Consider the following 11,404-nt stretch of genomic DNA (forward strand, 5'->3'; position numbering starts at 1 on the left):
CTCCTAAACTCGATTAATCCATTGGCGGGGGCCCCACGGCCGGCCACCTTTTTTGCGACTGTCACCGTGAATTGTTTGCACAAACAGTGAATCAGACACTCTCAACATGTGTGTTGCGCGCCAACAACAGCTGCGCCTGGGTTGGGTTTGGAGAGGCATTTTGGGGCGGCCCGGTAAGGGCCCCCGGTATTAAAACTACTAATCGTTTAGTCCGCTGCGAGATACGGAGGTGGCACAGATAAGAATTCGCGCACCCAGGACACAGGACACGACGACGACGATGTGGCGTGTTTTCCCGATAGTCGATAGAGTCGCTCGCGCTCCACGTCAATAATCATCACCTGATACACATTCCCCGGTGCGAGATCCGATCGTCTTCGGTTTGGTGGGGCAACAAAACTCTGAGCTTGTAGGTGTGTGTCTGATCACGACAATGACGATGATGGTGGTTTTGTAGTTGTACCCGTTCGGTCTGATGCTTATCGCGTCTCGCGGCCGTGACAGGGCAACATTCGCACAACATCGTCCTCGCCGTGGTGGTGAACACCTTCCGAGTTCCGAGTTCTGTCCGGGTAGAGTTTGGGCAGTGGTGTGTGGTGTGCTGTTATCAGTTTGCGATTTGATACCGCGGGCGACGGAAGTCTCTTCTGGTCGCGGAATACACCGCCGCGACAACAACTGAGTCCGTGGCCAGCCAAACCTCCTCTTTTTTGTGTGTGAAGAATCCAGCCAGTTTCTGAGAATTTTAATTTGAATCCACAAAGTCTCTGAAGGGGGGGGGGGGGCCTTTGGGGTTGATGGAAGAAGAATTGGTTCGATAACGTCGTAAGTGTTCCCAACTTACCAGCTGCAGCAGTTCAACTATGATCCATCCGATGAGGAACCGTCCAAGTAGAGGCCACCACCGTTCCCGTCCTTCGGCTCCGTCCTCTGAGTGCGATCATCGCAAGTACATCCAGCGATAGCGCTGCCTGAAAAAGGAGTGTGTAGTGTAGACACAGTGGCATAGAGTGAGCTCTGGGAGAACTTATAACCAATAACCTTACATCCTGTGATCCCGCGACGGTGACATTCTCCGTCCGCTAGTGTGTGCTACCTTAGTGAGGGCGTTAATACAATCCATCGGCCCAAGTTCCTAGAGGCTTTTCCTGTCAGCGGAAAACCTTCTTTCTGAAGAATTTAGTGCCAGTGACAGCGTCAAGTGGGGGGGTCACATTTGTAGCAGGCAAAGGGGGTGCTAGAAAAGCTACAACTTCCTTTGCCGCCAACGGGAGTGTGCCAATGAAAAGTGTGTATGAACGATCGCCATCCTCCTCCAAGCTGGGCCTCATCGAGTGTATCCTGTACCTGCGGAAGCCTATGTGGCAGGTGGGCATCGTACCTGCCAAGCTGACTGACGCAATCGGCTCGTTGGTCCGCTATGCACAGGAATCTCTCAACATTTTCTTCTGCCCGACGTAAGTGTCCGTGTCCGTGACATTGAAAGATGGTTTCGTAAGGGGACAATTTTATTTTTTCATAATTACACAGACATTGCGGATGGGTCGGTATGGTAATTGGAGGATTCTTCTCTCGGCCACATTTGGCGGCATAATCGATGTGGGGTGTCGCGGTGAAAAATGTGCTCCCCAATTAATTCTCTTCGTCTGACATTTTTCATTCATCAGCAAAACACCTTGTGTGGGGTGCGGCTTCGCGACACGGAGCTGGCACGTGGTCTTTTCCCGTACGAGGGTGCCATCATCAAACCCATATGGGCCGCCCCAATCTGGATCGATTCCAAATTATTCATTCGCCGGGGGAGAGCGTGGTGTAATTATAGTTTTTCCTTTTTCAAAATGGCACCCCTTTTTGGAAGGTTGTGATGTGAAAATGTCGTGTGACCGCACCGCGGCGGATGGATAGTAGGGTCCAAATTGTTGTAACCCAATAAAAATGAAGGGTATTTCTTTTTAATTTTAATAAACGTAAAGCATCCCAGCAAAGGGTCAATTAAAACGGTAATTTCTTTGTCGGAATTGTAACGGCTGCATAGTTTGCAGCTCCTGCAAAAAATTTTCATTGTAACGAGAACACATAAAAGGAACAACTATCTTTGGAACACGTCCTGCGGGGTTCTACGGGGTAGGTTTGGTGCAGAAATAAAATTTAATTGACCGACTTCCTTCCGCATTCGATAATGTTCTCGAGGTGCGTGCCCCGTGTTAACATGGGTTTGTTTGATAGTGTTACCGTAGGGGGCGCTGTCGTTAGTCTTTATATCGTGTAACTGTCAAAATTCGACGTTTCGATCAAGTAGCCTCAGTGAAACTCCTCTTCTAGAGTGTGCGGTTGGTCGAAGCGAACCTTTGCTGATACTTTGGCAGTCTCGAAATCAGCCTTGTGCGAAAAGCTGTTGACGCTCTCAGGTCTGTTATTACTTTAGCTTTAAAAAGTTAAATCAACCACTTCTGCACACAATAGTTGACGGATTATAGAGTGAAAAACAATACGTAATGTGATGCAACTCACGATGCCGACAAAAAACGCATGTAGTGAATTTTACTACGGGTTCACCTAAAAATGGACCTTTAGCCTCCAACTCCTTTTCATTTAGCTTGACAGCACTGCCATTGCCATTGATCTAGTAGCTCTTGATGAAAGTCCTGTCACGAAATTTAAATTTTTGGTTGAAGTTCCCAAAAAATGTCCCAAAACATTTGCCGAATGTCCGATCATGTGGTCACCAAATTCGAACTCGGAACCGGAACTTCCATTGGCCATGAATTCGCTATCGTCGCCACTCACGTGTTCGCCTCGGTGATATGTTTCACCGTCATACGTCAACAGATACGTCATATCGTACTATCTCTCCTTCTATCCAGGCAAAGGAAAAGAAAGAGAGAGAGAGAGTGATCGCTGGCGCCTGCTGGACACAACATTCGCGCTCTGTTTACACGCAATTGCACTACCACCCGGGAGGGCCCCGGGTGATAAGGATCGCGCGGAGAGTCGATCGCGTGAGCCGTTTGCTCACCTCTCTCTCACCACTCGCTGTGAATGGGACGTGCCCACGGCGCACTTCCTGAATCAGTTCCCTGCCAGGCGATCGCCAGCCACCGTCATCATCGCCAACCACCGTCATCGGCGTCACACCACACGATCCTCGTATGATCATAACAAACAATAATAAGTACTCTCCCCCAGGGGGGGGGCCATCCCTTGCCTCCCTGCCCTGCGGGTGCAGACCTTGGCGATGACGACGTGCAGAGTGGCGTTCGCGTTTTTTGCGCATTGTTTACTCCAGATTATGGCGCGCTCTCCCGGCTTACGGCGTGAGTCGTCATTGTGCGAACATCTTTTAGGTGTCAAAACGGAGGCGGCAAACGCAGTGGCTGGCGCAGGCAGGCGGAGGGATCATTTAGCTCAATTGACCCCTGGCGTGTACGTTGTTTTATGTTTCCTACTTGGTGGTGGCTGACTGGAGTTCTAGCGCTTCTTTCGCGCGCAGTAGTCACGCGTGCCCGCCCGTAGTAAACAGTTATCATCAGTTACGGGGGCATGCGTTTGCCGTTATAATTTCGTGAAGGTGATGGCGTGATGGGGCAGGCCGCACTATGTGCCACCTACACACTAATCACCGCCACGGCAAAACGGCAATGAAAAGCAAAAAACGGCCTGCGGAATCATAAAGCGTCACGAGGCACGCATGTCGGGTTGCGTCCCTGAAGGAACTGTGAAAAACATCCCGCGCCCCGCCAACTCATCATCGTTTGCCAAAAGAGGTTGGTGGACGATGATGATGGCTTCCTTCTCCGTGTGTTTTTTTTTTGCCCACTGTGATTCCCATGATAATCGCCCCCAGAGCTCAGTAGCAGTAGTGCGTAATGTGTATGTTAAAACCACATTATCATCATGATCACGCCACCACCGGGCGCGCGATATGTTTTATAATGGCGGCGTGGCGTAATCGTTAATTGAATGGTTCAAGGCAAGCTTTTACTTGCCTGGCGCCCGCAAAGTATCTTACATTTCATTCGAATGACCCACCACGGGACCCACAAAACGCATGCGTAAGTGCGTTTGATTGCGTATGGTACGTTTTTGTAACACTTTGCAGTGTTTTTGATACACATTTTTTTAATTGTGATTAAACGAGCAACGGGGCTGCCACAATTGTTTCTTACGTTTCAGCCCATGACGCAATGGAGGATAGTGGGGCATGCCCCCTGAAATCCGCACATTTCTGGATATACTTTTCGTGGTTTTTATTGAATTGAAATACAATTTTATCAAGTTAACTTTTAATAAAACCATTAAGTGATAGATTCTGGGTGTTTCCCACGTGGATAGCTTTTTATGATGGACCACTTTATTCCAATCCGGTCACACTTTAGGATGAATAATTTATGCTCATGGCCACGATTGAATTATCCACCATTTTTCGCTCACAAAATGTCATCTCTCAAAGGAGCAGTCATTTGATGTCAACAGGGCAAAGGCTTCTTACATAATCTAATATCAAGAGCTCTGTCCGAAGCAAAGATCACTTCACAATCGAAAGCAACAGAGCACGCACATACACAGCCTTGTTTTTATCAGCAGCCCGACCTTATCTCGAAACAAATCTATTGGCCAACACAGCATAATAACCGTCATTTGTCGGGGGGGCTCCATCCATTATGATTCATTATGCTCTCGCGTACGGTCGGGGCATTTTCTCCGTTTATACGATATCGTCCGACAGCCGTGGCGCGAGATTGATAAGATGCTTCTCCCCGTGCCGGTCTCACGTCGACCCATAAGAACATAATCCGGCCGGTGATCGATCATAGATCATAGAGTTCATAATCTCGGACCGAATCTTTGCGTTTGGTGGTGGAAAATGTTGACCCAAAAAACCCAATGTTGGGCCAAAAACATCTGGCAAATGCGTGCGTTTGCGTGTGTGCGGTGGTGGTGGGCCATGCAACGGCCGTAGAAAGGGTTTTCTTGTGGTTCAATTTGTTGCTTTTTGTTTCTCGCTCTTTTGGGGGGAAAAAGATCTGCGGCCCCCTCTCGATAGAGAGAAGGCCAAAAAGTGGTACATTCACAGTTCATTTCCTATCCATTTCCAGCTCGCGCACACACAGGCAGGGATGATTATGATGGTGATGATGACGATGACGGCGCGGTGTTGGTGGTTGATTCGACTTCCGCCTTTCCGACGATGGGGTGAACCCCTTTTTCTCGCCCCTTTTTTTGTTTCTATTTCCGTCGAAATCCGTCCGACCCGCGACGGGGTCGACGAGAACACGCTAATTTACGAGAGATCGTACTACCAGGACTGCCAGATGTTGACTGGCTGGCCATATTGTGGTGGGGGTCCGCGATCAGCTGAGACCATCCCACAGCCGGCTTGGGATGAAATACGGTTTTAAGCCAACTTTCAATTTCTCAACCACCCAGCGCACGCTGAACGTCATAATTAAGCAACGGGCGGCGTGCTGGAATCAACCCACGGGCAGTATTGTTCGTTGCGCAAAGGCCGGCCGGGCGGGTGTAGCATATATGTGCTGCAATGATTTATGTCGGTCTATGCCTTTTAGTGGTCGATAGGGAGAAAGAGATTCCGATTCCGAGCAGAAAGGCTCCTCTAGCGCCTTCGTAATCATAGTGCGTTAAGCGCCAATCTCGTGCTCTGCAACATAACCTCAAAATAGCGCGTTTCATGCTCTCGACACTAATCATTGCGTCATGCTTTAATTTTTTCTACATTTTTCTCGGCAACTTACAGAAAGGCCCGACGCAAGGAACGTGACGGTGATTCGAACCAGGGCGACACAAAGCTTTACCTCGAGGAAGGACTGTTAGAGCGGAAGCTGCCGGATGCCGATCTGCGATTACTAGTCGACCTTCCCGCCGGCCTGGACTACAATGAGTGGCTAGCGTCACACAGTAAGTATCCCGTAACGAAGATTTTTGCGTCAACCAGGATAATGCCCACGATGAGACCACCATAAACAGCGAGAGAGAGAGAATGCTAACGAACAACCGCGCCGCGGACATCAATCATAGGAGGCGCTTCTGCCTCGGACAAGTTTAGACAACTTTTATTAGCTTGCGCCCCAAAATGACGTCCTCACTCGGAAGATACCCAGACATGGTGTCGCCCACTCGCTGGCCGCACCCCCGGGGATTGTTGATGACACTCCGGCGGCAGCAACACCTCGCAAAAAGATGAGCGAAAACGGATTCGAAGATACCCCGACAAAGGCGCGTCATTCTCGTCGAAGATGAGTTAATGTTTTCCCCTTTTTTTCGCCGCCTACCACGATGTGATTCACGGTATTTGGACACGGTACAAAAAAACACTCAACTTCCACCGGGGGGGGACCAGTCAAAGACCAACCTTTTTTTTGAGTTAGGTTTACAATGTGATGATGGATGAGAGCGCGACAGCAACCGGATTGGGGATTTTTTATATCTGCCCCGTGCTTGCTTCGATGCGGCGCTGTCAAAATCGCGAGCTTTTAACTCCCCGACCAGGCGGTATATCCGCGACAGATGATGGTTGGTTGTCAATCGCCGCCGAAATGAGACCGGAAAGGCTTATCGCGCCGCGCGAGATATTTGTAATTCTGTAATCGTGCGGAACACACGGTGGAATTGAAGAGATAAAAGTGCGGAATTGAAGAGATATTGAAGCGAACAAAGGAACAAACTCTCTGGTGTTTTCAGGTGGCGCCGTTCGCAGCCATTTTGAACCCTTTTTGATAGAGATTACTTATCATCAATGAATTGTATTCTTTTTTTATTATTTTACCGAACATGGACGATAGCTCTTTTAATTTATATTTACAGCAGTCCTTTTTCGTTTTTTTAAATAACCATTACAGACTGACCCAAATCTGACAACAAATTCCGAATCACTCACTCCAAAGCACTGAAATAAAAATGTATTTCCATTCGCTCAATTTTGCTAAGTTAAGCCAAAAGTAACATTAGTTTAAATGAATTTGATACTGGTGGAGGCCGCCAGCGTTGAAATTGAACCCTTCGCCCACCCGAACAGACATTCTCGTTGATCATCGCTTTCATGTTCGGTTTTTGTTTGGTTCGAGTTGCCCAAAATACTCAAACCCACAAAATGTCTGGGCAAATAGCTTTCGCTTAGCGGCCCGCAGATAATGCTGTTGTTGAGCGCAAGGCGGCAGGCGAAAATAATAAAACACAAATCGGCCGGCCCCCCAGTAACCGGTCGTCGAGATGCTAAACACTGTTAACCAGCATCATATCATCCGATCCGTCCGTTCCCAAATTATCGTAACCGCCGCGACGTGTGAAATCGGCGCGCACGGGCTATTTTTTATCCACCACACTCTCAGACTCGACGGCGTTTTGCTTCTTTTTTTCTTCATCTCCTGGCGCACTTGCTTGTCATGCTTCTCGTATGATAAATGGCCACCCAAAGGTCGTGTCGTACAGGGGGGGTGTCTGTTACTTTATGTTTTTGCTAACCGAAAACAGATCCGCGCGAAGGTTGGCAATCGTTTGTTATGTATCGTGACGGTGTCGTCTGGTGCCGGAGGAAGCAACGAGCTCAATCATAAACGGAGTGGATCGGGCAGTTTTTCGGTCGCAATCAGCTGCGTGTGTTGCATCAGGCTGAAAGGCTCCAATTGTTGCAATAATCAGCATCAAGGATGATAAAACTTTCCTTTCCCTCTTTTCTTTTAGCCCTGGCGCTGTTCGAGCACGTCAATCTAGTGTACGGTACCATCAGTGAATTCTGCACTACGTCCGGCTGTCCAGACATGACCGGCCCAGGAACTAGGTAAGTTACCGGGTGCTCTCTCACGTGGGGCTTTTTCCTAATCTATCTACACCATAAAAAAGAAAGAAAGGGTGCAGCACATTAAAAAGCAATAAAGCGAGTGTCCATTGTTGTGTAGGGGCCGCCGTTGAACGCTTATCACACTAAAACAATAAGCTTTTCCTCTGGTGGTCCACCGTAAAAGGAGGTCACTTTTGCCCACTGTGCCCCAACCCTGGCGTCCCTCTCTATTGTTTCGCTGCCAATCGTCTTTGCTTCGAAACGAAGGGCTTCAAATTCAAAAGAAAGTTGATGCGCGCACGCGCTGAGTCAATGTCTCGGCTCGGCCAGACATATTTGCATATCTCCCGATGCCCCCACTAAGGGTGCTGGAAGCCGAGCATTAATTCTTCCTGGTCGTGCCGGGCACTCATTCTGCCGCTGTGTGTACGTGCGCGCCCGTACCTGCGCGGCTTGTAAAAAACTTTCTTCCGACCGTTTTACGAGCCTTTTTTTACTCACCCGTTTTACTGCGCCCCAGACGGCGGCGGCGGACAAAAAGTGCATCGATCGCGCGCCCATCGAATGCATCACGCTTCGCGCCGCAAGTCGTAAAAGTGGACCGTGGACCCATGTGAATCGGGAAGAATCGGGGTATGAAAGGCATCAAGTGAGCGAGTGGATACTGTTTTTGAATAGGAATGTCCGGGATGGTGGCAGCTTACCATTTCAATTCTCGGCTCACGTTCATCGTGCTGTTCGTGCGGCAAACCTCAAGCTTCTTGTCTGAAAAGAAGTAATAAAACTCCAAACACACTGGTCAACGTTTTCATCGAGCTCCAAGAAGCGATCATGCGGAGGCAGCGATCGACGCTTTGAATTGTTTGGGTCCTTGGAGTCGATTAATAGTCGTGATGTATGTGCGATAAAACTTTGATAAGAACGATAAGAGAATGATGAAGCGAAGCGGCGCACTGGCAAAGGGTCATCTAAATTCTTAATCTGCAATCAAATCGCGTCTCATCGCGCATCGGCCCATAAAGAGCGGCCCATAAAATAGAACCGATCTGTCTCAATTCCCTTCCTTTCGCCGCCGAAGGGGTGCGGTCCATCAAACAAACAACCGGCATTTTCGGTGGTCAATGCGCGCTCGTCCGCCGTCCGGTCCGGCGGCTTCAAAGCGAAAAGGACGAGAGGAGACACTCACGTGTTGTGTGTTCAAACAACGTTGTTCACGCGCGCGCCTATTTCGTCCGTCAGCAGCTTACCTTTCCTTCGGCCCTTTGATCGTGCCCGCCTGTCCCCGAAGCCATGAGACACACCGCAGCCTATGCTGCTAGGGGCCGAGCCGACCGCCCAAGAAGACGCATGATCGCGAAGGGGAATTAATTTTTCGATGCTTTTCGGCCGAGACGATCAATATTGAGAATGACTGAGCGCATTCTCTGGTTACGCGGTGCCGGTCCAGACCACCGGCCCCATGTAACCCCACTCGGTAACAATTGACGGGCGGGTTTATGGTTTTGAGGTGTGTGTTCGATGGGGATGGTATTTTTAAGACCCTTCGACGGCTGTCAGTTAGAATTTATACCCGAAAACGGATTAGGGGCCGCCACGCGAGAGCTCGCGACGAACATCCGCCGCGTCCGGGTGTGCCATTTTTGTTGCTGTTTTGTGAAATGAAAGTACCCTCAATAAAATGTGCATCTTTCTCCTTTCCCCAGGATGTACCTCTGGTTCGACGAGAAGGGCAAGAAGACGCGGGTCGCGGCGCCGCAGTACATCGACTACGTGATGACGTTCACCCAGAAGACGGTCAGCGACGAGTCGATCTTTCCCACCAAATACGCCAACGAGTTCCCGAGCTCGTTCGAGAGCATCGCGCGCAAAATCGTCCGCCTGCTGTTTCACGTGATCGCGCACCTGTACGCGGCCCACTTCCGCGAGGTCGCCCTGCTCGGGCTGCACGCCCATCTCAACCTCACCTTCGCCCATCTGACCGCGTTCCATAGGTAGGTTCCTCCGGCGCTCTGGCTTCTCGGCCCTTGGTTCTCTCTAACCCTCAATTCTTCTTCTCTCACCGTAGGCGATACAATCTGATAGAATCCAAAGAAACGGAAGTCCTGCGTGATCTGGAGATTGCGCTCCGTCTGACCGACGATCCGACGACAGCGACGTCGGCCGCGGCGACGGCGACGGCGATGACGACAGCAACGGACAAAGACAGCAGCTCGAGTGCCTCGACCGGGTCGACCACGGTGTCGTCTACGGCAGCGACTGGTGCGATCACCAACAATAACAACAACACCACCACCTGCTCGTCCAACGCCTCCTCGTCGACGGCTTCCTCCTCGTTGCCGACGCTGCTGGGTGCCGCCAGTAGCAGCAGCAACCCCACGAGCACCGGCCTAGGGTCAGCGACGGCCGGCGGCAGTGGCAGCGGCAGCGGCAACAACAGTCCCAACAACCACCACCAGAACGGTCGCTGTGGTGGACCGGAGAACAATAATAGCAGCAGTAGTGATAATGGTGCGGCCGCCGCCACCCTCATCGATGGCGATGCGACGGCGCAACCGATCTGCAAGCAGCCGCTCGAGTCGGGCGGCTGCGTTGTAAATAGTAGTAATCATAATGCCGGCTCGGTGGCGGTGCCCCCCGGTGTACTGATGTCCCTGGCTGGGATGGCCGGTGGCGGTAAGGACCATCACCATCACCACCATCACCAGCACCAGCAGGCGATGATGATGATGCAAGGCTGTGGTGGCGGCGGCGGCGGCGGCGGTGGCGGAAGCGGCAGCAGTACGGGCAGTGTCGGAGTGGTCAGCTGTGGCGTCGGCTACAGTGTGGTCAGCGGCGGTGGGGGCGGCGGTGGCGGTGGAGGCGGCGGCGGTGGAAGCTCCGGGGCCGGTGGGGGAAGTGCTGCAAGCGCCGCCGCCAACCCGCAGACAACGGCATAGTGGATACGCTGGACAGCGACTACTGTCGGTGCCGGTGCCGGAACCGTGTTCCTGCTGGGCGGGGTCGCCTGCTGTGGCGCCCTTCAGGTGCCCACCCAAATCTGACCAAAATGTGATCTTACAGCAAAACAAACAAAACAAACAAGAAAAAACAACAAAAAACATAACAAAAAAACGGGGGAGGGAGAATGTGGTGTGGGCCACGACGACGACGACGGTGGTGGCCACGGCGGGAGCGAAGCAGTGAGAGTTTAACAATGACTAACAGAGAAACGTTGAGGACAGGGGAGGATCCCTTCGGAAGGAAAGTGTGAACACAAGCGAGCGGCCCTGCGGGGTTTTCTTCGCGGTCAGTGCCTAGGTCCTATTTATTTATTTCCGATTGTGCAGCTCGAGAGAGAGAGAGAGGCCACCACGATCACCATCAATATGTCCGGTCCCCCTCCCCCCTGCTCGGTTTGGTCCTCTGATCAACAACATCATAGTTAGCTACGATTTCCAGTCGATCCCTGTTTTCGTTTGACGTTTAACGTTTTGACGCGAAAGGTGTGAATAAAGTAGTGCAATCGGCGGGGCGGGTCTCTATAGCGAGGGGAGTTCGAGGACTAACCGGAGCGCCACGCAACCCTGTGCCGCAATCCGTCCGGTTCCCCGTGCCAGGATGAATTCTCGC

At 51.1% G+C, this 11,404-nt stretch overlaps 1 protein-coding gene across 4 annotated transcripts in view; it reads left to right on the forward strand.

The window, feature by feature from the left end:
• LOC131206135 (MOB kinase activator-like 2) overlaps nucleotides 1–11,404 on the forward strand; it is an 86,710-nt gene extending 75,306 nt beyond the window's left edge. For all 4 annotated transcript variants that reach the window (XM_058198558.1, XM_058198560.1, XM_058198557.1 and 1 more), the window contains 4 exons: nucleotides 5,756–5,916; nucleotides 7,699–7,795; nucleotides 9,499–9,786; nucleotides 9,861–11,404. In XM_058198558.1, coding sequence (XP_058054541.1) covers nucleotides 5,756–5,916; nucleotides 7,699–7,795; nucleotides 9,499–9,786; nucleotides 9,861–10,731 — 1,417 coding nt within the window. In that variant the 3' untranslated portion in view covers nucleotides 10,732–11,404. The remainder of the gene's footprint in view (nucleotides 1–5,755; nucleotides 5,917–7,698; nucleotides 7,796–9,498; nucleotides 9,787–9,860) is intronic.

The sequence above is a fragment of the Anopheles bellator genome, chromosome 1 (genome assembly GCF_943735745.2).
Source record: "Anopheles bellator chromosome 1, idAnoBellAS_SP24_06.2, whole genome shotgun sequence".
Classification (NCBI taxonomy): domain Eukaryota; kingdom Metazoa; phylum Arthropoda; class Insecta; order Diptera; family Culicidae; genus Anopheles; species Anopheles bellator.